This window comes from Jaculus jaculus, chromosome 2, assembly GCF_020740685.1.
Source record: "Jaculus jaculus isolate mJacJac1 chromosome 2, mJacJac1.mat.Y.cur, whole genome shotgun sequence".
Taxonomy (NCBI): Eukaryota; Metazoa; Chordata; class Mammalia; order Rodentia; family Dipodidae; genus Jaculus; species Jaculus jaculus.
The window spans coordinates 11,681,503-11,709,111 of record NC_059103.1 but is presented as its reverse complement, the minus strand read 5'-3'; the positions used below and the strand labels follow the sequence as shown (position 1 = coordinate 11,709,111).

The window sequence follows — 27,609 nt, the reverse complement described above, 5'->3', positions numbered from 1 at the left end:
CGAGGTGGCCTCGGACAGAGTCCTGTGGACAAGTAGCCTGAGCTGAGGGCGGGGTCACTCCTCTAGCCCCAGGACTTGGGAGGCTTAGGAGTAGGGTTGTGACTTTTGTGGCCGTGCTGGGCTGTATGGTGAGACCCTGTCTCAAACAAAACAAAAACAAGGTGTCTGCAGTCTTACAGCGTCAGGCTGAGGGGCAGTGCTGGGCTGTGCGGAGACAGATGTGGGGTCACTGGACAGTCAAGCCCCTGCATGGGGTGTGTCTCAGTGGCAGAACACTTGTAGAATCCTATAGTGAGGGACTGGGGGTATGGCTTAATATTACAGTGCCAGTTTAGAATACCCCAGTGAGGGTCTGGCCGGTGGCTCAGTGGTAGAGCTCCTGCCTAGAATCCCCCAGTGAGGGGCTGGGGGCGTGGCTCAGTGGCAGAGCTCCTGCCTAGAATCCCCCAGTGAGGGGCTGGGGCGTGGCTCAGTGGTAGAGCTCCTGCCTAGAATCCCCCAGTGAGAGGCTGGGGCGTGGCTCAGTGGTAGAGCTCCTGCCTAGAATCCCCCAGTGAGGGGCTGGGGTGTGGCTCAGTGGTAGAGCTCCTGCCTAGAATCCCCCAGTGAGGGGCTGGGGCGTGGCTCAGTGGTAGAGCTCCTGCCTAGAATCCCCCAGTGAGGGGCTGGGGCGTGGCTCAGTGGTAGAGCTCCTGCCTAGAATCCCCCAGTGAGGGGCTGGGGGCGTGGCTCAGTGGTAGAGCTCCTGCCTAGAACCCCCCAGTGAGGGGCTGGGGGCGTAGCTGGGCAGCCAGCTTCTTACGTAGTGAGTTCAAGACTTGCTTGGGATGCCTGAGATGCTGTCTGCAAATAAAAGTAAAAATAGGTTAGAATGTAGCTCAGTGGAAAGGTGCTTGCCTAGCATGTGCGAAGGCACTGTCATTAAAAGGGTGAGGTGGGGGGGGAAGGTGAGGTGGGAGGAGCTTAGAGGGGACTGTGTCCAAGATCCCTTTCTAGAAGCAGAGCCAGCTCCTGACTGAGGGTCCCATGTCACACCACCCAGGAAGAACCCCCCCCAGTGACAGGATTTTGTTGGATTTTCAAGGTGACTGAGTGGAGACTTAAGCCTCATTTTCCTACTGCAAGCCAGTGTTCCAGCATCTTCCCCTAGATTGGGCATCACATGAGGAGGTGGTGCATAGCTTAGCTTTCTGTAGTACAGTTGGGACCTAGTTTCTGTGATTCTGTGAGGAGAGGTTACCTGGGGGCTGGGCAGGCCGGCTAGGCCCCTCTTCCCACCCACCCCCCATCTGGATGTGGGGTGACTGTTACACTGCATTCAGGGCCACCAGCTTAGTTTTCGCTTGTCCCCTCTCTAGGACGGAAGTCTGCAGTGTCCGTCCTGCAAAACCATCTACGGGGAGAAGACGGGCACTCAGCCCCGGGGCAAGATGGAGGTGTTCCAGTTCCACGTGTCGCTCCCGGGCCACGAGGACTGCGGGACGATTCTCATCGTCTACAACATTCCTCACGGCATCCAAGTAAGGGCGGACCAGCCAGAAACAGCCACTCCTCCCTGCTCGCCCCGCCAGCGCCATCCACACTGCCCAGCACTGGCAGGCTGTAGGGTTGGGGTTTACGTGATGGAAGAATGAGGGGCCGCAACCCTTTCCTGATCGAGGGCAGGCTTTCTACAGGAGACTGGTGGAGCAAGCGGACGGGAAGGGGAGGAGGAGGTGTGGCGGTCTGGAGCCATGCTCCACCCAGCAGGGAGGACTGAGTGGAGCAGGACCCTTGCTCCTGAGACCAGGGTGGCGACCAGATCAGGGCTGAGGCTGGATGTGGGGAGCCTTGCAGGCCCAGTGAACAGCCAGATCAGCCCGTGTGCTTCGGCTCTGAACCCGGGCCGAGCTGGGTTGCAGCGGCCACTCTGGGGCCTGTCTGAAGCCTGTGCTTTTCCTGTGGTCTCCTTCCACTCATCTGTGGCCCAGCTAGGTGTGATGGTGCCTACCTGTAATGCCAGTACCCAGGAGGTGGAAGCAGGACGATCTGGAGTTCAAGTCCAGCCTGGGCTACAGAGGGAAACACTCTCAGAGGAAGGAAAGATGAGGAAGTTCAAAGTCACCCTGGAGTGGGGCCTGCTTGTCTAAGAGCCTCTGAGGCTCGTGGGCTCTCCCACCCAGTTTTCCCTCTCCTCCCCACAGGGCCCCGAGCACCCCAGCCCTGGGAAGCCGTTCACCGCCCGGGGCTTTCCTCGCAGGTGCTACCTGCCGGACAATGCCCAGGGCCGCAAGGTAAAGGCCCCTGCCCACCTGCCTGCCCTCCCCTCCAGGCACCTGCTGTGTGGGGGAGAGGTGGCCAGCCCTTCAACTGGGACTCTGCTCTTTGGGGTCACAATGATCAGGTGCCATAAGGGGGACTAGGGATCCCGGAGAGCGACTAACTTGCCTGTGACCCTCAACAGGGTCTTGGAGGCCGGTAAGAGTTTCCCTTCCTTCCAGGAGTCCTAAACTGAGAGAGTGGGAGAGCCTGGAGCAGGCCTGTGGTGAGGTCCTGAGCTCCGCCCCACCGCGGGGAGCCTGATCTAGAAAAGCTCTTTGGGCTGCTGGGTGGAAAGTTGGACTGTTTCTTGGGTTCCTCCCTGCTGGGGCAGGAGCCCAGGGTCTCATGCCTCAGGCATGACAGGCAAGTGCCTGCCACGGAGCTCCACAGCTAGCCTCACTCCTGGGCGTTAGTGGCCACGCATGGAGACCAGGAAGGCAGCCAGAAGGGAGCAGGCAGCTGCTCCAAATTGACCTTGGAAGTGAGGTCGACTCGAGGGCAGGGCTAAAGTGGGGCGGTCTAGGTTGGGTCATAGCTGGTGTGAGGTGCTCTAGAGCTTCAGGGGTTCCCACACGCGGGGTTCAGTGCCTGTCACACACTCGGGCACGGGAGTGGGGTAGCAGAGGATGCTCCCACGGCTGCTCACCAGCCTGCCTTCTGCCCCTGGGGCAGGTCCTGGAGCTCTTGAAGGTGGCGTGGAAGAGGCGATTGATCTTCACCGTGGGGACGTCCAGCACCACGGGTGAGACAGACACAGTGGTGTGGAATGAAATTCACCACAAAACCGAGATGGACCGCAACCTGACGGGGCACGGCTACCCTGACCCAAACTATCTCCAGAACGTGATGGCCGAGCTGGCTGCCCAGGGGGTGACCGAGGACTGCCTGCAGCAGCAGTGACCCTCCAGGCTCACCCTCATCACCTCCCAAGCCGCTCCTGATGGGGGTTGGGGGGCTGGCAGGAAGGTACCTTTGCTGAGAGGTTAGAATGTTTGTTGGGATGTGGGATGCACCCCTCCCAAAGCCAGGGCTTCTGCCTGCCTCTCCCTTCACCCTCGGGGCTGGGACCTGTGTGGGAACCAGAGAGCTCTCAGGGTTGTACTTGTGGGGGCTGAAGGTGGAGCTACCTCAGTGCACGGAAGGCCCTCTGGCCCTGTGGGGGTTGTAGGGCCTAGCAATTGGGGAGCATGGACTGCCGTTCCCCAGCTTCTGGTTGGCTTCTCATACCTCAGATTTTGTTTGCAATAAAATGCCCGATAGCCAATATGTGTCTGTCCCTGGAGGGAGGGGAGTGTGTGTACACGTAAGTGGCCGGGGACACAGCTCAGTCTGTAAAATGTTTGCCATGAAATTGTGAGGACAGGAGCTCAGGTCCCCAGTACTCCATAATGCTGTATGCTGTGGTGGCCTCCCGTCTCCCCGGCACGCAGGAGAGGGAGACTGCTATTCCACAGGCAAGTGGCCTAGTGAGAGACCTGCCACAGTGAGAGAGACCTGATGTCAAGCTCTTAACTCCGCACACACATGAGCACACTGCATACACATGCAAAAAAAAAAATGGGGCTGGAGAGATGACTTAGCGGTTAAGCACTTGCCTATGAAGCCTAAGGACCCTGGTTCGAGGATCGATTCCCCAGGACCCACGTTAGCCAGATGCACAAGGGGGCGCACGCATCTGGAGTTCACTTGCAGTGGCTAGAGGTCCTGGCGCGCCCATTCTCTATCTGCCTCTGTCTCTCACAAATAAAAAATAAAAATAAACCCTATCTGACCCCGTGCATGGACACACAGCCTTCCTCGGCAGAGCAGGAAGCTCTTCACCCCGTCCAGGAAGCGAGGACACAAGCGGAGGTGCTCAGCCGTGAGGCTTCCTGTGAGCACCCCCGGCTGTGCGCCGTCCTCGGACCCTGAGGGGCCTGTTGCCACCGCAGTCACCCCGCATGTTTGTCACTCAGGCTCTGCTTTACCAAATGCTGCTCCCACAGGTGCGCTGAGCTCTCTGGTGAGGAAACTCAGAGGTCCGACGACCCTTTGCGGCCCTGTTTATTGAGACGGGCCCTCGCTCGGCTCCCCAGGCTGCCCCCGCACTCAGTCCCGTCTTGGCCTCCGAATACTGGGGTTACAGGTGCAATGAACGGCAAGTTCGAGAACATTCCCCTGGACCTCTAGAGTTAAGTGTTGAGAGCCCACGACCCACGTGGGTAAGGTAACCGTGCAGAAGGACTTTTGGCCCCCAGACGGGAAGCTCAGCCTGGACTGCACCTCAGTCCTGTTTGGTCCCACATTTGCCACTCACTCCAGCACAGGAGTGGGGTTAGGGTCCCCCAAGACCCACCCCCCCCCCAGCTCTCTTGAAGGCTTAGTGCATCACCACTGAAAGGCACCCTAGAGTTAGGATAGAAGAAGATACCTACAAATCATATCTGATGATGGGCTGGTCTCCAGAATATTAACTCTGCCCAAAGATAGGCAAATGACCAACAGGTCTGTGAAGATCTGCTCACTGGTATTGGGAATGCAACTAAAATCAGGAGACAGATGCCAAGCATTGTGGCATACTGTAACCCCAGAACTTCAGAGGGCACTAAGGCAGGAGGATTGCCATGAGTTGTTTAAAGCAACAGAGTAGGGCCCTCCCTGTCTCAAAAGAAAACCAAAAAAAAGTGGATGTAGTGGCACACGCCTTTAGTCCCTGCACTCAGGAGACAGAGGTAGGAGGATCGCTGTGAGTTCGAGGCCACCCTGAGACTGCATAGTGAATTCAAGATCAGCCTGGGCTAGAGTGAGACCCTACCTGAAAAAAAAAGCCGGGGACTGGAAGGATTACTTAGCAGTTAAGGCGTTTGCCTGCAAAGCCAATGGACCTAGGACCACATTAGCCAGATGCACAAGGGGGCGTATGCATCTGGAGTTCTTTTGCAGTGGCTGGAGGCCCTGGCATGCTCATTTTCTCTCTCCTTCCTCCACTGTCAAATAAATAAAAATAAAATTTTTTTTAGGGCTGGAGAGATGGCTTAGCGGTTAAGCACTTGCCTGTGAAGCCTAAGGACCCCGGTTCGAGGCTCGGTTCCCCAGGTCCCACGTTAGCCAGATGCACAAGGGGGCGCACGCGTCTGGAGTTCGTTTGCAGAGGCTGGAAGCCCTGGCGCGTCCATTCTCTCTCTCTCCCTCTGTCTTTCTCTCTGTGTCTGTCACTCTCAAATAAAATAAATTAAAAAAATATATTTTTTTAAAGCCACCTCGGCTAGAGAGATGGTTTAGTGGTTTAAGGCGCTTGCCTACAAAGCTTAAGAACCCAGGTTCTATTCCCCAGTGCCCATGTAAAGCCACATGCACAAGGTGCCACATGCTCTGGAGTTTGTTTGCAGTGGCTAGAGGCCCTGGCGTGACCACTCTCTCAAAAAACTAAAAGACACCTAAAAGGTACATCAAAATAAACTGCTAAAGCTGGGCATGGTGACACACGCCTTTAATCTCTGCCCTCGGGAGGCAGAGGTAGGAGGATCGCCATGAGTTCAAGGCCACCCTCAGCCTGCATAGTGAATTCCAGGTCAGCCTGAGCTAGAGTGAGACCCTACTTTAAAAAAAAAAATTTTTTTTCAAGAGCAACAAAAAAAAAGTAAATTGCTGAATTGCCTGGCATGGGGGACAAGCCCCTCTCACCCAGCGCTCCTGGGAGTGTGAAATGCGGCCACTTTGGCAGACAGTTCCTCAAATGTGTTACCATATATATAATTGGGCAATTCTGTTCCCAGGGATTTCCTCAGGGTAATTTTACAGGAACATGTTGACACAAAATCTCGTATGTAAATGTGTTACTCCTAATAGCCAAAAAGCAGAAACACTCAAATCCCCAGCAGCAGATGAGAAAGAAAGTATTTTTATGTGCTAGAAGACTGGACACCACGTGTGAACTGCAAATGCTGACGTAAGCCAGAGAGTTGGACATGGAGGCTGTCCAGAATGAACCAGGAGTTCAAGGCCAGCCAGAGCAGCACAGGCTCATCTCAGAAAAAGCCAAGCAGTTAAGCCACACATGGTGGCACACGCCTTTAATCCCAGCACAGGCGTGGTGACATGCCCTTTATAATAGTCCCAGGGTTGAGGCAGTAGGAGGGTCACAGGAACTCAGTGGCAAGCAAGTATAGTCTAATTGGTGAGGTCCTGCCTTTAAAAGTTGGACACCTTGGGCTGGAGAGATGGCGTAGAGATGACGTAGTGATTAAGGCACTTGCCTGTGAGGCCCAAAACCCAGGTTCCATTCCCCAGTATCGACTCAAGCAAGATGCACAAGGTGGCATATGTGTCTGGAGTTCATTTGCAGTGCCTAGATGCCCCAGCCTGCCCATTCTGTCTCTTTCGAATAAATAGCCGGGTATGGTGGCACACACCTTTAATCCCAGCACTTGGAAAACAGAGGTAGGAGGATCACTGTGAGTTTGAGGCCACCCTGAAACTACATAGTGAGTACCAGGTCAGCCTGGACTAGAGTAAGACCCTACCTCAAAAAACCAAAAACAAAACAACAAAAAAAAAAAAGATTTTCTTCTGACCTCTACATGCAGGCACACGTATGTTGTGCGCCCTCCTCACATAAACAGACACATACGCATAAATATACACAAATTAAGCCAAGCACAGGCCTGTCATCACAGCTTTTTGGGAAACTGAGGCGGAAGGGCTACAAGTTCAAGGCCAGCCTGGGCAGCTTAGTGTGAGCCTGTCTCAATAGACAAGGGAAAGAGGGCTGGAGGGGTAGCTCAGCCTCAGCACTTCCCTGGCATGCCCAGGGTCCTAGGTTCAATAGCTAGTACCAGAAACAACAAAACCTCATTGCCGTGATATGTCAATTATAGTCATTGTGGAGACCAGGTAGATTAGGGTTTGGTACAGAAAGATGGGACAGGGAAGTAACTGTTAAGCGAAATGGTTCCAGGAGGAGTGGTAATAGTTGCAAAACTTGGTGAATCCCTCTCTCTTTCCCTCTTTTTCTTTTCTTTCTTTCTTTTTTTTTTTTTTTTTTTGTTTTAAAGAATTTTTTTTTTCAAATTTTTATTAACAACTTCCATGACTATAAAAAAATCCCATGGTAATAATACCCTTCCTCCCCCCCCCCACTTTCCCCTTTTGAAACTCCATTCTTTTTTAAAATTTTATTCTTATTATATTTATTTGTTTGTTTGTTTGTTTGTTTGTTTTGGTTTTTGAGGCATGGTTTTGCTTTAGCCCAGGCTGACCTAGAATTCACTATGTAGTCTCAGTGTGGCCTCAAACTCTCAGCAAACTTCCTACGTCTGCCTCCCATGTGCTGGGATTAAAGGTGTGCGCCACCATGCCTGCCTGCCTCTCTCTATTTTTCTCATGCTCTTATAGGATTGGGAACCAAATCCAAGGCCTTTTGCATGCTATGCAAGTGCTCTACTGAGCTAGGCTATCAGAACTTATGAATCCATTTAAAACCACTGAGCTAGGGGTGTGGCTCAGCTGTAGAGCAGCTGCCTAGAATCCTAAACCCCACCCCACAAACTGGGGTTGTGTAGGTAATACAGCACCTGCCTAGAATCCCCCAGTGAGGAGCTGGGGGCGTGGCTCAGTTGTAGAGCTCCTGCCTAGAATCGCCCAGTGAGGGGCTGTGTGTGGCTCAGTGGTAGAGCTCCTGCCTAGAATCTCCCAGTGAGGGGCTGGGGGCGTGGCTCAGTGGTAGAGCTCCTGCCTAGAATCGCCCAGTGAGGGGCTGTGTGTGGCTCAGTGGTAGAGCTCCTGCCTAGAATCTCCCAGTGAGGGGCTGGGGGCGTGGCTCAGTGGTAGAGCTCCTGCCTAGAATCCTCCAATGAGAGGGTGGGGGCGTGGCTCAGTGGTAGAGCACCTGCCTATGATGGGCAAGGCCCTGGGTACCATCACCAGCACTGTAAAAATAAACAACAAAATCATACACGTGCATGTGAGGCATGGTTGGCATACTTGTAATCCCAGCTCTTTGGCAGCTGAGTTCAAAACCAACCTAGACAACACAGTGTTGTAGTCAGGTTCGCATTGCTGGTAGAAATCACCCAACCAAGAGCAGCTTGTGGGGAAAAAAGTTTATTTTGGCTTACAGGCTCTAAGGGAAGCTCCAGGATGGCAGGGAAAACAGCGACATGAGCAGAGGGTGGACATCACCCCCTGGTCAACATAAGATGGACCATAGCAACAGGAGAGTGTGCCAAACACTGGCAAGGGGAAACTGACTATAACACCCATAAGCCCACCCCCAACAATACACTGCCTCCTGGAGGCATTAATTCCCAAATCTCCATCAGCTGGGAATCTAGCATTCAGAACACCTAAATTTATGGGGGAAACACCTGAATCAAACCACCACATTCTGCCCTTGGCCCCCATAAACTGATATCCATACATGATGAAAAATAAAATGCATTCAGTCCATCTTTAAAAGTCCCCATAGCTGGGCTGGAGGGATGGCTTAGCGGTTAAGGCATTTGCCTGCAAAGCCAAAAGACCCAGGTTCAATTCCCCAGGACCACGTTAGCCAGATGCCCAAGGGAGCGCACACAGCTGGAGTTTGTCCACAGTGGCTGGAGGCCCTGGTGCACCCATTCTCTTACACATTCTTTCTCTCTCTCCCTCTCCCTCTTTCTCTGTTGAATAAATAAATAATGAAATATTTTTTATGTCCCCATAGTTTTTATCAATCCTAATGATGTTGAAACATCCCCATATTCTTTTAGCTGAGTCACAATATCAAAAAATAACCTTAAAAATCCCATAATGGCACAGAATAAACATTCACACTGCAAAAGATGGCATTGGAAAAGCAAAGAAATATTCAACCAATACAAGATTTAAATCAACCAGGGAAAACGTCATACTCTGTAGATTCAAGTCCAACAACTCTAGCCAGTGACAAATCTCCAAGTCTGATAATTCTAACCAGAAACAAGTCTCTGGAGTTCCAATTCCACCCCTCCAGCTAGGCTACTCAACAGTCCTGGAAAACTTCATCGGGGCTGGCACCTTTGCTTAGCAGCCATCTCATGGTCCCTGCATCTCCACTGGGTCTGCACTGCAATCTATGGTTTATCCTCATGGCCCCATGGGTTCTCCATTCAGGCATCCAGCAAACCTGCTTCACACTGCCTATGGCCATTTCCAAAACACAAGACCATGTTGCATACTCAATGACCCTCTCTTTCCTGCATTTTTATACTCCACAATACCAGGTAGGGTGCCAATTTGTTAATCAAGGGTGGAATAAAGCAGACTTTGAAGAACAGGACACTCCTTGAGCACTCAGGCCCCTTCAAAAGACTCTACATTCTACCTGTTGCCCCAGCACAGGTCAGCTGGCCCAATCTCAATGGTTGTAATCTCTTAAACAATTTGCAGATGAACAGGCAGCAGTTCACCCAAACATTTTTCTTTCTGCGCCACATCCCTCTGCTCACACCAGTTCATTTCTACACAAACAACCCTGCACAACTTCTTAGGACATGGGCATAACAGCAAGCTGCTCACACAAACTGCTGGCCCAGTCCAGGCAAAGCTCTTTCTCACCCTCATAAGCCAAACCTCACAGTGCATAGTTCTTACTGCATTCAGGTCTTATAGCACTGCAAGGCATCTCTTAGGCCAAAGTTTCAACTCCTTCCACATTTCTCTTGAAAATCAGCTCTAAAAGACCAAAGCCACGCAGTCAGGTGTCATTGGCCAGGGGGTGATGTCCACCCTCTGCTCATGCCATCGTTTTCCCCTGCCATCGTGGAGCTTCCCCTCGAGCCTGTGAGCCAAAATAAACCTCTTTTTCCCACAAGCTGCTCTTGGTTGGGTGATTTCTACCAGCAATGCGAACCGGACTGCAACCCACAACAAGAGTTCCAAGACATTCAGAGTTACTTACTAAGACACTGTGTCACAAAAACCAAATACGTGAACACACAACTTGATGTACATAAAACTAGACATAGAGACACAAAAGGCTTTATAGTAGGGCCAAGGGCTAAGACCTCTTCAGTCCTTTCCCAGGTTCTGGGGACAAGTTCTTCTTTTTTTCTTTTTTTGTTGTTTGTTTTTTGTTTTTTTTTTTTGATGTAGGGTCTCACTCTGGCCCAGGCTGACCTGGAATTCACTATGTAGTCTCAGGGTGGCCTCAAATTCACGGCAATCCTCCTACCTCTGCCTCCCGAGTGCTGGGATTAAAGGTGTGTGCCACCACGCCCAGCTTTTTTTTTTTTTTTTAACATTTTTATTTATATGAGAGAGAAAGAGAAAGAAAAAGGCAGAGGGGGAGAAAGAATGGGCACACCAGGGCCTCCAGACACTGCAAAGGAATTCCAGAGGCATGTGACACCTTGTGCATCTGGCTTGCATGGGTCCTAGAGAATCAAACTGAGGTTCTTTGGCTTTGCAAGCAAACGCCTCACCTGCTAAGTCACCTCTCCTGCCCCCAAGATTTTTTTTTTTTTTTTTGAGGTGGGGTCTCACTCTAGCTCAGGCTGACCTGGAATTCACTATGTAGTCTCAGGGTGGCCTCAAATTCACAGCGATCCTCCTACCTCTGCCTCCCCAGTGCTGGGATTAAAGGTGTGCGCCACTATGCCCAGCCCAAGTTATTTTGTTTTGTTCTTTGATTTTTAAAAATTTATTTATTTGAGAGAGAGATAAAGAGGCAGAGAGGAAAAAGAGAGAGGGAGGAAGGGAGAGATTTGGGGCTCCAGGGCCTCCAGTCACTACAGACAAACTCCAGACACATGCGCCACCTTGTGCATCTGGCTTACGTGGGTCCTGGGGAATGGAACCTGGGTCCTTTGGCTTTTCAGGCAAGCACCTTAATCACTAAACTATCTCTCCGACCAAACTTTTTTTTCCCCAATTTTGTTCAAATTTTTTTCATTTTCGATTATTTTTTAAAGTTTTATTTATTTATTTGAGCAACAAGTAAAGAGAGAGAATGGCATGCCAGGGGCCTCCAGCCACCGCAAAGGAACTCTAGTTGCATGCGCCACCTTGTGCATCTGGCTTACGTGGGTCCTGGGGAATCGAACCTGGGTCCTTTGGCTTTTCAGAAAAGTGCCTTAAACTCTAAACCATCTCCCCGACAACCCCCCCCCCTCGCTATCTTTTTCTTGCTCCCAGGGAGGGAAGGGATAGCCAGAGGGTGGCTCCTGGCACCTGGGGTGCAGGAATCCCAGGCATGTGGCCCTATGCCCAGCCAGGGCTCTCCTCCCTCAGGGCTGGGAAGGTGGGTGGAGACCCAATCCGGACATAGCAACCTTGGGGTAGGTTGGCTGGAGGTCCAAGTAGCCTCACTCCCTCAGCTCTGGCATGGGTTGTGGGCCACGGGTCTGTCCACGAAGAGCGCTCACCCCGCCCTGTGGTTGGCTGGGCCCTAGGGGAATGGTGGGGTGCCTGCGCATGTTCTGGTCTTTCCGGCCCTTGTGGCAGCCTGTCTAACCAGCTCCTCCAGGCTGAGGTGCGGGGGGGGGTGTGGGGTGCCTCCAGAGGCCACCTCTGAGCCTTCCTAACCGGTGCTTGCTGACTGTCATGGGGCTTGCCCAGTGGCAGCCTCACCCCAGGCTGCTGCTGGTCCTCATGGTGTTAAGGTGGCTGCCACCCAGCTTGAGTCTAGGTGAGCGAGGGTCCCATGATGTCCTGGGCTGCTGGAATGATTGGACCATGGGAATCCACCCCTCCCCTCCTGACCTGGGAAAGAATTATCTAGATGTTGCTTTGGGTGTGTGGGACCCTATGTTCAACTTTGCCCCTCTCCATGGCCACAGAGTTGATCCCTTACACGCCGCAGATAACAGCCGGGACCCTGGAAGGAAAGGTCACAGCCTCCACCTTCTCCTTGGAGCAGCCCCGCTGTGTCTTTGATGGGTATGCCTCGGCCAATGAAACCATCTGGCTGGTGGTGGCATTCAGCAATGGTGAGTGGTGCAGAGATCTGGGGTCTCCTGGGGGGCGAGGGGCATAGGCTGAGGGGAGTCATGGGCTCCTGGATATGTGTGTGCGCACACACAGGCATTGTTCTGAAGGGCCTTTGCGGGGTGTGTTGGGGGGCATGGTCAGCTTTCTCGGGACTTCTGAGGAGGGGGAGGGGATGGTTTGCAGACCAGAATGGAGGCTGTGGCCAGGTGGTGAAGGCTGAGCATTCCTGACCAATGGGACAGGACCTGTCTCTCTCTCTCTTTCTCTCTTTCTTTCTCTCTGCTCTCCTCTAGCCCAGGCTAGCCTGGAATTCACTATGTAGTCTCAGGCTGGCCTCGAACCCATGGCGCTCCTCCTACCTCTGCCTCCGGAGTTCTGGGACTAAAGGCGTGCGCCACCACGCCCTGCTCCCTGCTGCCCTTTCTATGTGTCCGTCCCTCCATCCTGCAGCCTCCAGGGACTTCCAGAACCCACCAACCGTGGCTAAGATCCCAGCCTCCCCACAGCTCCTGACTGATGGCCACTATATGACGTTGCCTTTGTTCCTGGACCAGCTGCCCTGTGAGGAGCCGAAGGGTGGCGGCGGGGACGTGCCCGTGCTGCGCGTGGGCAATGACTTCGGCTGTCGCCAGCAGCCCTACTGCAACGCCCCCCTCCCGGACCCCGGTCCCTACCGGTAGGCTGTCCTCCCCCGCAGCCTGGGCGCGGGGACGCGGGGACGCGGGGAGGGAAGTGCGGCCTCTGGGACCAGAGTTCAGTAGTTCAGAACCCTGTTCCTCTGGACTCGTCAATTCCTTTGTCTTTTTCTTTTCTCTCTCTTTCCTTCTTTGTCTTTCCTTCCTTCCTCCTTTCTTTCTCTTTCCTTCCTTCCTTCTTTCTTTCTTTCTCTCTTTCCTTTCTTCCTTCTTTCTTTCTCTCTCCTCTTTTTCTTTCCTTCTTCTGTCTTTCTTTCTCTCTCTTTTTTTTCCCTCTTTCTCTCTCTCTCTTTCTTTCTTTCTTCTCAGGATGGCCTTGAACTCACAGCAGTCCTCCTACCTCTGCCAAAGTGCTGGAATTAAAGCTGTGCACACCACACCCAGCTATAGAGTCTTTTTTTTACTATTATTTCTTTGAAAGAAGAAGCGAGAAAAGGGCAGATAGAGAAATAGTGAGACTGGGCATACCAGGGCCTCCAGCCACTGCAAACAGCTCCAGACACATGCTCCAGCTTGTACATCTGGCTTACATGGGTACCAGGGGATTGAACCTGAATCCTTAGGCTTCACAGGCAAGCACCTTAACTGCTAAGCCATCTCTCCAGCCCCATAGATTCTTATTATTTTAAAATTTATTTTATTTTTATTTATTTATTTGAGAAAGTGAGGGAGAGAGAGAAAGAGGCAGCCACTGCAAACGAACCCCAGACCCATGCACCCCCTTGTGCATCTGGTTTACATGGTTCTGGGGAGTTGAACCTGGGTCCTTTGGCTTTGCTGGCAAGTGCCTTATCTGCTAAACCATCCCTCCAGCCCAGATTCTTCTTATTATTGCCAACCAGTGCTCACCCATCCCTATAGCATTGGCTTACATTAATTTGCTGTGCGTTTGAGGCTGTCTTGGCCTACAGAGTGGTTTCCAGATGAGCTTGAGCTAAAGTGAGATCCAGCCTCAAAAGAAAAAAAAAAAAAAAGAAAGAAAGAAAAAGAAAAAGGAGGGGGATAGAGAGAAGGCTTAATGGTTAAGGCGCTTGCTTGTGAAGTGTAAGGACCCATGTTTGACTCCCCAGGTCCCATGTAAGCCAGACGCACAAGGTGACGCCTGTGCAAGTTTGTGCATGTGCACAAGACCGTGATGCACATGTCTGGAGTTTGATTGCAGTGGCTGGAGGCCCTGGCGCACCAATTATTTCTCTCAGAAAAAAAAAAAAAAGGAAGGAAGGAAGGAAGGAAGGAAGAATGAAAGAGAACAAAGAACAAAGAGAGAGACCTTTCCTTAAGCTGAGTATGTGGTGCCTGCCTGGAGACCCTCACTTGGAAGGTGGAGGCAGGAGTTCAAGGCCAGTCATAGTTGCATGGTGAGTTTGAGGCTAGAAAGAAAAGGAAGGAGGGAGACGAGGGGAGGAAAAGGATGAAGGAAAGAGAGAGGGAGAGAATGGAAGACCAAAGAACAGCGGAGGGGAGGGGAGAAGGAAAGGCGGGGTAGAACCGGGAAGGGAAGGAAAGAGGAGGGGAAAGGAGGGAGGAAGAGAAGGAAGAAGGGGGAAGGAGAGAAAGGAGGAGGAAGGAAAGGAGGAAGGTTTTGTTTTTCTCTCAAGGGAGCACATGAAGGGGTTTCTTCAGATGTCGCACAGGGGCAGTGGATGCCTGGTTGAAGGGATCACTGGGCAACCCCGGTCACTTCCCACAGCTCCTAGCCCTGCTGAGGTAGCATCATGCCAGCCAGCTCCTCCCTCCACTCGCCCTCAGGACTTCCCACTCCCTCTGTCCTTTTGCTTGTTTTCTTTCTCCCCCCACCCCCTTCCAGGTAAGGTGTCCCTCTAGCCCAGGCTGACCTGGAGTTCACTATGTAATCTCACGGTGGCCTTGAACTTACAGCAGCCCTCCTACCTCTGCCTCCCTAGTGCTGGGACTAAAGGCGTGAGTCATCAGGCCCAGTTCACTTTCTTATTTTTGTTTATTTGAGAAAGAGAAAGAAACAGGCAGATAGAGAGAATGGGCGCGCCAGGGCCTCCAGCCTCTGCAAACAAACTCTAGACACCTGCGCCCCCTTGGGCATCTGGCTGATATGGATCCTGGGGAATGGAACCTGGGTCCTTTGGCTTTGCAGGCAAGCACCTTAACTGCTAAGCCATCTCTCCAGCCCGTGTCCCCATGCTTTTGCCAGGGCCCCCTACTTGAGGCCTCCATCTTCCCTTTTCTGCTTGGATGGCCCTATAGACTCCTAGAGACCAGAACTTTCTCATTCAGAAAGCCTGGGATGTCTGCCCCATTCTCGTGCCTGGGGCCCAGATGGACTGGGCCTACTGGAGAAGGTCATGTGTCCCAAAAGGCCTAAAAGGGTTCTGGCCAGGCTGCCACTGAGCCTGATGGTCCTTAACTCTCTCCATACATGGGAAGGGGGTCCGCCTGACACTGAAGAGCTGGTGAAACCTCTCCAGAGCAATGGAAGCCTGGAGTCTTCCCCACATTGTTCCCTCACTGGGGGATTCTAGGCAGATGCTCTAGCTCTGAACTATAGTCCCAACCACCTTAAAAAAAAAAAAAAAAAAAAAAAAAAAAAAAAAGCCTAGAGGGATGGCTTGGCAGTTAAGGTATTAGCCTGAAAAGCCAAAGGACCCAGGTTCTATTCCCCAGGACCCACATAAGCCATATGCACAAAGTAGTGCATGCATCTGGAGTTTGTTTGTAGCAGATGAAGGTCTTGGTGTACCCATTCTCTCCCTCCCTCTCCCCCTCTCTCTCCCCCCCCTGTATGAATGTATACACACACACACACACATATATCTGCCTGTCTCTCAAATAAATAGAATAAAATTTTAAAAATTAAAGAAAAATTATTTGCGACCATAGAGAGAAAGAGAAAATGGGTGCACCAGGGCCTCTAGCCACTGCAAAAGAACTCCAGATAAATGTGCCACCTTGTGCTTCTAGGGTCTGTTTGTGTGTTTGGATTTTTGTTGTTGTTGTTGTTGTTGTTGTTTTGTTTTGTTTTGTTTTTCAAGGTAAATTCTCACTCTAGCCCAAGATGATCTGGAACTCACTATGTTGTCTCAGGGTGGCCTCAAACTCATGGTGATCCTTCTACCTCTGCCTCACAAGTGTTGGGATTAAAGGCGTGCGCCACCACGCCCTGTTGTTTTTTGCTTTTTTAGAGCGAGTGTGTGAGAGAGAGAATTGGTATACAAGGGCCTCAACCACTGGAATTGAACTCCAGATACTTGCGCCACCTACTGCGCATGTGCGACCTTGCGCTTGTGTCTCCTCTGTGTGTCTGGCTTCCGTGGGATCTGGAGAGTGAAACATGGGTCCTTAGGCTTCGCAGGCAAGCGCCTTAACTGCTAAGCTATCTTTCCAGCCCTGCTTCTAGCTTTATGTGGGTACTGGGGAATTGAACCTGGGTCATTAGGCTTTGCAGGAAAGTGCTTTAAGTGCTAAACCATCTTTCCAGCCCCCAGCCTTTTTATATATATATATATTTGTGTAGTTCTTTTTAAATAATTCATTTATTTATTTGAAAGAGAGAGAGAGAGAGAGGCAGATAGAGAGAAAAAGAGAGAATGGATGTGCCAGGACCCCTAGCCACTGCAAATGAACTCCAGACACATGCGCCATTTTGTGCATCTGGCTTACGTGAGTACTGGGGAATAGAACCTGGGTACTTAGGCTTCACAGGCAAGCACCTTAACTACTAGACAATCTCTCCAGCACCCCCCTTCCGAGGCTTTTTAAATATTATTTTGGGCTGGAGAGATGGCTTAGCGGTGAAGCACTTGCCTGTGAAGCTTAAGGACCCCAGTTCAAGGCTCGGTTCCCCAGGTCCCACGTTAGCCAGATGCACAAGGGGGCGCACGCGTCTGGAGTTCGTTTGCAGAGGCTGGAAGCCCTGGCGCGCCCATTCTCTCTCTCTCCCTCTATCTGTCTTTCTCTGTGTGTCTGTTGCTCTCAAATAAATAAATAAATAAATTTAAAAAAAATATTATTTTGAGCTGGGCATAGTTGTGCACACCTTTAATTCCAGAACTTGGGAGGCAGAGGTAGGAGAATCGCCATGAGTTCAAGGCCACCCTGAGACTACATAGTGAATTCCAGGTCAGTCTGAGCTAGAGTGAGATCCTGCCTTGAAAAAAAATTATCTGGGACAGGATCTCACTATGTAGCCTAGGCTGGCCTTGAACTCACTCTGGAGCCAGGCACCTTTGAATTTACTATCCTCCTGCCTCAGCCTCCCAAGCGGCTGCATAACCAGGCCTGTGCCACCTCATATGGCTGGAGAGCTCTGAGTCTTACCTCTGTCCCTCCACTGCCTCCAGCGTGAAGTTCCTCCTGATGGACGTCAGCGGCTCTCCCAAGGCCGAGACCAAGTGGTCAGACCCCATCGCTCTTCACCAAGGTAGTGCTGGGGGAGTGGACACTTGTTTCTGTCTGCCCCGTGGGGAATCCCCTCTGCAAATGGTCATGCTCAGGTGTGCCTTCCCTGCTCCCACGGGCGCTGCTCCGTCACAAGTGCACCTGCTCGGACCAACCCAAAGCCTTCTGTTTGTTTCCAGTGCTGGGGACTGACTGCAGGCAAGGGCTCTGCCACTGAGCCACGCCCCCAGCCCCTCACTGGGGATTCTAGGCAGGAGCTCTACCACTGAGCCACGGCCCCAGCCCCTCACTGGGGGATTCTAGGCAGGAGCTCTGCCACTGAGCCACTCCCCCAGCCCCTCACTGGGGGATTGTAGGCAGGAAATCTATCATTGAGCCACGCCCCCAGCCCCTCACTGGGGGATTCTAGGCAGGAGCTCTACCACTGAGCCACGCCCCCAGCCCCTCACTGGGGGATTCTAGGCAGGAGCTCTACCACTGAGCCACGCCCCCAGCCCCTCACTGGAGGATTGTAGGCAGGAAATCTATCATTGAGCCACACCCCTGGGTCCCTCAGTGGGGGGTTCGAGGCAGGAGCTCTACCACTGAACTATATCCCCTGGCATCTTTATTTTTTTCTTTTTGTTTTTGGGTTCTTTCAAGGCAGGGTCTCTCCCTCTAGCCCACGCCGACCTGGAGCTCACTCTGTAGTTCCAAGCTGGCCCCAAACTCACAGTGATTCTCCTACCTCTGCTTCCCAAGTGCTGGGATTAAAGATGTGCACCATCACACCGGACTTGACATCTTTTCCCTCCCCTCCCCTCCCCTCCCTTCCTCTCCCATCCCAGCTCATTCCTTGGCTTTTACCAAGCTTGTTTGGGTACCCAGTCCCTGCATGGGCAGAAACTGTCTTCTATGTTACCGCATACAGCACCTGGCCAACAAGAAAGGCCCTAGCATCCAGTGTTGGGGATGGCAGTTGCCTGGGAGATGGGCTATCTAAGTGGCTGAGTGTGTGTGTGTGTGTGTGTGTGTGTGTGTGTGTGTGTATTTGGGGAGGGTCTTGTCATCTGAAGGATTTGAATGTCAGGCTCTGAGGAACAGGGCGGTGACATTCGTGGTTCTGAAATCTGTAACCACTTTGTCTGCGTGTGAACAGGGGTGGCTGGCTGTCAGATGGGGAAGGTGAGTGGACTCTGGAGGCTCTCTGGCCATGAGTTAGCCAAGCCTTGAGGTGCGAGAGTAGATATGGAGGGAGAGGGGTGACCAGTGCTTTGAGGATGCAAGGGCTGCCTCTGACAGCTTGTGTGTGTTCAGGGAAGGCACCAAGCTCCATTGACACGTGGCCTGGGCGGCGGAGCGGCTGCATGATCGTCATCGCGTCCATCCTCCCCTCCCTGGCTGGTCTCCTGCTGCTGGCTTTCCTGGCAGCCTCCACGATGCACTTGTGAGTGGTGACGCCCCGAAGTGACCTTTTCCAATCAGAAACCACTTCCTGTCCCCGGTGTCTGTCTGGGAGCTTCCCACAAATACGGGGGTTCTAGCAGGTGCGCACGCCTTTAATCCCAGCACTCAGGGAGGCAGAGGTGGGGGGGATCGCCGTGAGTTCGAGGCCACCCTGAGACTCCATAGTGAATTCCAGGTCAGCCTGGGCTAGAGCGAGACCCTCCCTCGAAAAAAAAATGAAAACAAACAAATCAAATGGAATGGAGAGAGGATGAGAATGGAGGCTGAGGAATGGTGCCCTGGGGAGCTGTCACAGGCCCTCCAAGGGCAGCGTCCAGGAGACAGGGCACAGGAGCACAGCGTGCCCCCCACCCCTCACCTCTTTGTCCCGTCATACCCAGCTCTAGCCTGTGGTGGCCGGAGGAAGCCCCCGAGCAGCTCCGAATCGGCTCCTTCAGGGGAAAGCGCTATATGACCCACCATATCCCACCCAGCGAAGCGGCCACGCTGCCCGTGGGCTGTGAGCCGGGCCTGGATCCCCTTCCCAGCCTCAGTCCCTAGCCGGGGGGCGCTCCCGGCCCCCCGCATCTCCAGCAGCAGCCCCGCAGCCACCGCCCCCGTCCCGCCGCACCTGCCTGGCGGGCTCCCGGCTCTCTGCCGCCCTCCTCAGGCGGGTGTCTGTAAGTGCACCTGGGAGAGGATGCGGGGGGGGGGGGGCAAGCCAACTGTGGGAAGCCAGTACCCCCAGATCTCAAGGGAGCGCCTGTCAGCAGTCTCAAGGACCCCTCCCCGGAGTTCTGCAAACAGGAAGCAATTTTGCAGAGTGGGGAGAGCGTCCCAGCTGCCCCGCTGCCTGTGCAAGTGATGCGTGCAGGGAGCGCTTCCTCCCCAAGAGTGCGCACCCGGGCTGGGGGGGGGGGCTTTTGCGCCTTCCCGGCTCCTATAAGTAGCCCCCTCACCCGTGGGCTGTAACCCCAATAAACTCTCTGCTTCCCCAAGCTGGACTTTGGTGCACTCCTTACTCTTTTCAACACATACGATGACCAGAGGCTGACATAAAACAAGAGTTGGAAGCCGAGCGTGGTGGCGCACGCCTTTAGTCCCAGCACTTGGGAGGCAGAGGTACTCAGGCTGTGAGTTCGAGGCCAGCCTGAGACTACACAGTAAATTCCAGGTCAGCCTGGCCTAGAGTGAGACCCTGCCTTAAAAAAAAAAACAAAAAAAAAAAAAACAGCTGGGTGTGGTGGCACACACCTTTAATCCCAGCACTCGGGAGACAGAGGTAGGTGGATCACCGTGAGTTCGAGGCCACCCTGAGAATGCATAGTGAGTTCCAGGTCAGCTAGGACTAGAGTGAGACCCTACCTCGAAAAAACAAAACAAAACAAAACAAACAAACAAAAAAAAGCAAACAAACGATAAACAGAGTTGGGGGCTGGAGAGATGGCTTAGTGGTTAAAGCCCTTGCCTGCAAGATCTAAGGACCAACTCTTCTGATTCCCACCTAAGCCAGACGCACAAGGTGACAGGAACGTGCAAGGTCACACTTGCACACTAGGCGGCGCCTAAGTCTGGCGTTCAATCGCAGTGGCTGAGGCCCTGGTGCACCAGTTTCTCTCTTTAAAAAAAAACAAGAGTTGGGGGTAGTTGTTGCATGGCCTCTGCAATGGGTGCTGAGACACGCAGCTAAGTCTGTGTCCTTGTGAAAGTGCAGCGTTCCCAACCCTGGGGACCATCCTTGCACGGCTTCCTGTTATCCCATGTGGTAAGTAAGGGATCTCCTTGCTAGTGTGGTGGTCTCAAGCTCCCTGAGAAGGGCGATAGGATAGGCAGCCAAGGCCAAGGAATCTGTGACTAGAGTGACCTTGAGTGGGTGCCCTTAAAGGGTCCAGGGTGGCCATTGTCATCTGTAGGGCTAATGGAGTGGCCCTGCCTCCTTGATGAGTCGTGTGGTGGTTTGAATGTAGACCGTGCCCCGGTGGGCTCATGCGTTTAAATACTTGATCCATAGTTGGTGGCTGTGGTGGCTTGAAAGTTAAATGTCCCCCCATGGCCTCAGGTGTTCGCGATGAAGCCTCACCCCTCAGTCCCCAGCTGAAGGGGACTTTGGGGAGTGGAGCCTTGCTGGATGAGGTGTGTCACCCTCGAGGTTGATTAGCCCAGCCCGCTGGGTGCTGGGAGCTAGACTCACTCACACTGCTTGTGATGCCCTGCGGCATTTCCCCACCGTGAAACAAAGTTCCCCTCTAAACTATAAGCTGGACTGAATCCTTCCCTTTTCTGTAAATTCTCCTGGTCAGGCATTTGAAAGTAGCTGCTCCAAGTGGGGTCCGCCGCGTGAGCCTACAGACACCTTGAAAACAGCGGAAGGACTGGAACATTCAGGACTGGCCTTGAGAGTACCGTAGGGGACGCGACTTCCTGGCAGCCAGGCGTGTGGGCGCTGCACTGCAAAGTAAGATAGGCAAGTGCCCGGCGCAGCGGCGCGCGCCTTTGATCCCAGCACTAGGGAGGCAGAGGTAGGAGGATCGCCGTGAGTTCGAGGCCACCCTGAGACTCCATAGTGAATTCCAGGTCAGCCTGGGCTAGAGTGAGCTCCCAACCAGTAACAACAGAAAGATAGGCAAGTTGTTTTCCCAAGAGGCACTTGCTTGTGTAAGGGAGGAAGTACAGAGAGGAGGGACATGAATCCAACCTCTTCTGCTTAAGCCTCTGATTTAGCAAGTAAAGTGGATAAAAGAGAAGAGAGTGAAGGTATGAAGCTTGCCCTTCCTTCATTCCTTCGTTACTTTCTCTCTGTCTCTTTGTTGTTGTTGAGGCAGGAGAAATGGCCTATTGGTTAGGGTGCTTGCCTGCAAAACCTAACAACTCAGGTTTAATTCCCAGTACCCATGTAAAGCCAGATGCACAGAGTGGCATAGGCGTTGGAGTTTGTTTGCAGTGACTGCAGGCCCTGGCACACCCATCCATTCTGGCTTTTTTTTTTTTTTTTTTTTTTTGAGGTAGGGTCTCACTGTAGCTCAGGTTGACCTGGAATTCACTATGTAGTCTCAGGCTGGCCTCAAACTCACAGCCATCCTCCTACCTCAGAGGCCTCCCGAGTGCTGGGATTAAAGGTGTGCGCCACCACGCCCAGCTCGCCATTCTCTCACTCTCTTTCTATGCTGGCAAATAAATAAATATATTTTTTAAAAAAACACCCCTCAGGTCCTAAGGTTAATAGGAAGGAAGGGAAATGGTTGAGTGTGCAGATGGGAGCCTTAGTAACGGTCTGCTTTGGGGACCATGGCAGCCAGGGCGCATTGTGTCTCTGAACTGCTTCAGCTTGGAAAGACCTTTAAAGAAACCGTCCCCGCCTGGCTTGTGCGACTCAGGGACATGGGGGCAAATAGGACCAGCGTGTGAGCTCATGGAGGCTGCAGACTGAATGTTGTAACTCCCCACCCCTCTGCGAGACAAAGGCCGCAGAACCCTAGGCAGTTTGAACGAAACCAGTCCCTGGTGTCCTGGCTCATAGGAGCCACTAGGGACACTTGATTATCGCCAGCTGAGATGCCCATGAATATCAGGGCCTTGACAACAGAGGGAGGACAGGGGTTACTGAGGACATGAGAGAGGCGGTGTGCGATGCTTCCTTCACTGAGGCACATAGAAGTGTTCTCACAGGGGCTGGAGAGATGGCTTAGCAGTTAAGGTGCTTGCCTGGAAAGTCAAAGGACCCTGGTTTAAATCCCTAGGACCCACATAAATCACACGAAGTGGTACATGCATCTAGAGTTCGTTTGCAGTGATTAGAGGCCCTAGTACACCTTTTTTCCTTTTTGTTTTTTTGAGGTAGGGTCTCATTCTATCTCAGGCTGACCTGGAATTAACTCTGTAGTCTCAGGGTGGCCTTGAACTCACAGCGATCCTCCTATCTCTGCCTCCCACGTGCTGGTATTAAAGGTTTGCACCACCACGCCTGGCTAAAACATTTTTAAAACAATCAGAGGGATGGCTTACTGATTAAGACATTTGCCTGCAAAGTCAAGGGACCCAGGTTTGATTCCCCAGGACCCACAAGCACAAGCACAAGGTGAGATATGCACCTGGAATTCGTTTGCAGAAGCTGAGGGCCCTGGTGCACCCATCTCTCTCTCTCTGCCTCTTTCTCTCCTAAATAAATAAATAATTTAAATAGTTAATTTAAAATAATTTTAGGGCTGGAGAGATGGCTTAGCGGTTAAGCGCTTGCCTGTGAAGCCTAAGGACCCCGGTTCGAGGCTCGGTTCCCCAGGTCCCACGTTAGCCAGATGCACAAGGGGGCGCACGCGTCTGGAGTTCGTTTGCAGAGGCTGGAAGCCCTGGCGCGCCCATTCTCTCTCTCTCCCTCTATCTGTCTTTCTCTCTGTGTCTGTCGCTCTCAAATAAATAAATAAAAATTAAAAAAAATAATTTTAAAAATTAATACTGTAATGCCAAATATGCTAGTGAGATTCAGGAAGGGTTTCAAGCCTGAACAGCAATTCACAAAAAGTCATAAATGGCCGGGCATGGTGGCACACTTCTTTAATCCCAGCACTTGTGCAGCAGAGGTAGGAGAAACTATGAGTTCGAGGCCAGTCTGGAGCTACAGGAGTGACTTCCAAGTGAGCCTGCGCTAGAGTGAGGATCTTGAAAAAAAAAAAAATTGAGAACAAAGAAACAAACAAACAAAAAAGTCCTAAGTGGGCTGGAGAGATGACTTACCGCTTAAGCACTTGCCTGTGAAGCCTAAGGACCCCAGTTCCAGGTTCGATTCCCCAGGACCCATGTAAGCCAGATGCAGAAGGGGGTGCATGCATCTGGAGTTCATTTGCAGGGGCTGGAAGCCCTGGCGCACCCATTCTTTGTCTATCTACCTGCCTCTTCCTCTGTCTGTTGCTCTCAAATTAAAAAAATAGTCTTTCGCCGAGCGTGGTGGCACATGCCTTTAATCCTAGCACTCGGGAGGCTGAGGTAGGAAGATCGCTGTGAGTTCAAGGCCACCCTGAGACTACATAGTGGATTCCAGGTTAGCCTGGGGCAGAGTGAGACCCTACCTCGAAAAACTAAATAAATAAATAGTCTTAAATAATAAAACAGTACAGGTAAGCCAGGCATGGTGGCTCAAACCTTTAATCCCAGCACTCGGGAGGCAGAAGTAGGAGGATCACCATGAGTTCGAGGCCACCCTGAGACAACACAGTGAATTCCAGGTCAGTGTGGGCTACAGTGAGACACTACCTTGAAACCCCTGCCTCCCCTAAAAAATCATTACAGGTGAAAATAATTAAGCTTACTGTTTGCAAGGGGCGTGTAGGAGCTACCTTCTCATTGGGGGGACAGAGCACCTGACCAGAAGCAGCTTGTGGGAAAGGGTTGACTGCGCTTACAGTTGCAAGGGGAAGCTTCATCCCAGTGGAGGAAAGCCCCCACAGAGCAGACAGCAGGTCACCGCGCCTTGTCACAGCCACGGGAAGACGCGTTCTGAGTGAGCTGGACTGATGAACCTCAAGGTTCCTCCCCATCAGCGACACACCTCCTCCAGCAAGGCTCCACCTCCCAACAGCTCCACCGGCTGGGGATCAAGGCTCCATCACAAACACACGAGGCTCTGGGGGACATTGCACAGCCAGTTATCACTCTCCGCCCCCCAAGATGACAATGGCTGTTCATGTGGTGGGAGTTTCTCTGGGATGATTACCGCAACACGGATGAGAGTGGAAGGGAGGAGGGTTATTTACCCCGGGACCAGAGCCGGGATCACTCCTGAATAACTCTGACCCTGAGATCAACTTGCATTTTCTTTTCATACTCCATAGCAGCAAAGCGGGGCTTTCCAAAAGCATGTGTCACCGTTAGCTATGTGGTAAGGTTGCCAAGATTATTTTTTTAAGTTTTTTTTTTTGTTTATTTTATATATTTATTTGAGAGTGACAGACAGAAAGAAAGGGGCAGATAGAGAGAGAGAATGGGTGTACCAAGGCCTCCAGCCACTGCAAATGAACTCCAGATGTATGCGCCCCCTTGTGCATCTGGCTAACGTGGGACCTGGGGAACCGAGCCTCGAACCGGGGTCCTTAGGCTTCACAGGCAAGCGCTTAACCGCTAAGCCATCTCTCCAGCCCTTATTTTTATTTTCTTTCTTTAAAAAAAATTTATTTTTATAAATTTATTTATTTGACAGAGAACAGGAGAGAGATTGAGAGAGAAAATGGGTGCGCCAGAGCCTCCAAGTACTGCAAACGAACTCCAAACACATGCGCCCCCTTGTGCATCTGGCTAATGTGGGTCCTGGGGAACCAAACCTGGGTCCTTTGGCTTTGCAGGCAAACGCCTTAACCACTAAGCCATCCCTCCAGCCCTATTTTTATTTTCTTATTTGAGAGGAAAAGGAGAGGGGGGAAGAGAGAAAGAAAATGAGTGCACCAGGGCCTCCAACCACTGGAAAAGAGCTCCAGATGCATGTGTCACCTTGTGCATCTGGCTTATGTGGGTCCTGGAGAATCGAACCTGTGTCCTTTAGCTTTGCAGGCAAGCACCTTAGCTGCTAAGCCATCTCTCCAGCCCCGGGTTGCTAAGATTATTGCTAAAGGCAACTTTTTTATTTTATTTTATTGGTTTTTCGAGGTAGGGTCTCACTCTGGTCCAGGCTGACCTAGAATTAACTATGTAGTGTCAGGGTGGCTTCGAACTCTCAGTGATCCTCCTACCTCTGCCTCCCAAGTGCTGGGATAAAAGGCAACTTTATTTTATCTTCGCTGTTCCCTTCCTCATTCTGACCGATCTGGGGGCCCCTTTACTGGGATTCTCCCTTCCACGAAGCAAGAAGTTGTGTCTGGCACCAACCAGCACCCACAATGAGCCAGCACTTAGCAAGTGGTCTTTTCTTTCTTTTTGGAAGAGATATTTTATTTATTTATTTGAGAGATGTAGAAAGATGGAGACACAGAGAGAGAGAATGGGCACGCCAGGGCCTCTAGCCACTACAAACAAACTCCAGATACATGGGCCACCTTGTGCATCTGGCTTATGTGGGTCCTGGGAATTGAACCTGGGTCCTTAGGCTTCTCATGCAAGTGCCTTAACTGCTAAGCCATCTCTCCAGCCCCGCCAGTGGTCTTTTCTACCTCATTTATACTGGAGGTGCAGATTTTTCCACCTGCCCGGGGCTCTTTTGGCAGCCAGGTGTGGCCAATGGGAAAACACGGTGCTGACCCAGAACCTTCCAAATCCAAGGCTCCAGCTCCAGCAGCCGACACAGAGGGCTGAGTAGCATAAGCCAGCCCTCACCAGCAGGAGTGAGGGCATGCACAAAGACCTCTACAGCGGCAGAACCCAGGATAGGGAAAGTTCATGAAAAAAAAAATAATCATGGGCTGGAAGGATGGCTCAGTGATTAAAGTACTTGCTTGTAATGCCTGATGGCCTGAGTTCGATTCCCCAGTACCCATGTAAAGCCAGACTCACAAAATGGCGCATGCACCTGGAGCTCATATGAGTGGCAGGAGGCCCTAGCGTGACCATACACACTCTCTCTCTTTCTCTCCTTGCAAATAATAAATAAAAATATCATAGGGCTGGAGAGATGCCTTAGTGGTTAAGGCTCTTGTCTGCAAAGTCTAAGGACCCAGGTTCAATTTCCCAGCACCCACATAAGCCAGATGCACATGGTGGCACATGCATCTGGAGTTCGCTTGCTGGGGCTGGAGACCCTGCTGCACTCATTTTCTCTCTCTCTCTCTTCCTCTTTCTCTCTCTCTAATAAGTAGATAAATGAAATATATATATATATATATGTATATATATATATTTAAAAATCTGAGGGTTGGAGAGATGGCTCAGCAGGGTAGAGCATTTGCTGTATGCAGTAAGGCCCAAAGGAGCCTGGCTTTGATTCCTCAGGACTCCAGTAAACAGCTGGTAATATTCATGCATATCTGTAACCCCGGGCCTGTCGGGGAGCAGAGACCAGAGAATTGCTGGGGCTCGTGAAACTTGCAGCTCCACATTCGGAGTGGATGAGAGATGGAGGGAAGCCCTACCCAGCATCCTCCTCTGCCTTGAGCATGCGCACAGGCATCTACATCTGCCCACTCCCGTGCCCATGCCACACACGCGCGTACGTACTACACATGCCAATGACACCAGCGCCATCCTCTGTCCCTCTCAGCAGCCAGGGCTGGGATGTCGCTGTCAGAGCTTTTAGCTTCTTGTCCCGGGACCCTGTTTTTTTTTTCTTTTTTATTCTCCTCTGAGTCAGGGACTCACTCTAGCTGAGGCTGACCTGGAATTCACTATGTAGTCTCAGGGTGGCCTCGAACTCAGGGCAATCCTACCTCTGCCTTTCAAGTACTGGAATTAAAGGCGTGTGCCCATCATGCCCAACTTCTGGCTTTTTTTTGAGGATGGAACCAAGTATGAAAGTCAAATAGTGTAGACAGTCATAGTCTTCCAGTAACTGATTCTAGACATTTCTTCTAGCCCCTCTGCACAAATGGATGGCTCATGCACTCATCCACTTACTTACTTACTTACTTACTTTATTTATTTAATTTATGGTTTTCAAGGTAGGGTCTCGCTGTAGTCCAGGCTGACCTGGAATTCACTATGTAGTCTCAGGGTGGCCTCGAACTCATGGCAATCCTCCTACCTCAGCCTCCCGAGTGCTGGGATTAAAGACATGTGCCACCCCCCCCCCCTGGCTTTTTTAATCCACTTACTGTATATCATTTATTGAGCTCCCGATGTGTGCCACACAGAGGACATGGGGCTTCAGGCATAGCTGATTGAGTCTTTTGGGGTCTCCCCTGCTCTGAACCTAAGACAACCACACGTGCAAACGTAACGTGCTGCTACTGGGGAGTCCTCACGCCCTCAGATTATTCTT

General features: G+C 51.9%; 2 protein-coding genes across 8 annotated transcripts in view; both read left to right on the top strand.

The window, feature by feature from the left end:
- Dtx2 (deltex E3 ubiquitin ligase 2) overlaps positions 1–3,565 on the top strand; it is a 48,273-nt gene extending 44,708 nt beyond the window's left edge. For all 7 annotated transcript variants that reach the window (XM_045144304.1, XM_045144302.1, XM_045144305.1 and 4 more), the window contains 3 exons: positions 1,359–1,520; positions 2,184–2,273; positions 2,974–3,565. In XM_045144304.1, the coding sequence (XP_045000239.1) occupies positions 1,359–1,520; positions 2,184–2,273; positions 2,974–3,201 (480 nt within the window). In that variant the 3' untranslated portion in view covers positions 3,202–3,565. The remainder of the gene's footprint in view (positions 1–1,358; positions 1,521–2,183; positions 2,274–2,973) is intronic.
- Positions 3,566–11,814: 8,249 nt separating this feature from the next.
- Positions 11,815–19,620, top strand: Upk3b (uroplakin 3B). The gene is made up of 6 exons (XM_045144306.1): positions 11,815–11,926; positions 12,078–12,227; positions 12,679–12,904; positions 17,237–17,316; positions 18,591–18,720; positions 19,121–19,620. The coding sequence occupies exons 1-6, from the start codon at positions 11,842–11,844 to the stop codon at positions 19,278–19,280; spliced, it is 831 nt and encodes a 276-aa protein (XP_045000241.1). The 5' UTR covers positions 11,815–11,841; the 3' UTR covers positions 19,281–19,620.
- The last annotated feature ends 7,989 nt before the right edge of the window (positions 19,621–27,609 follow it).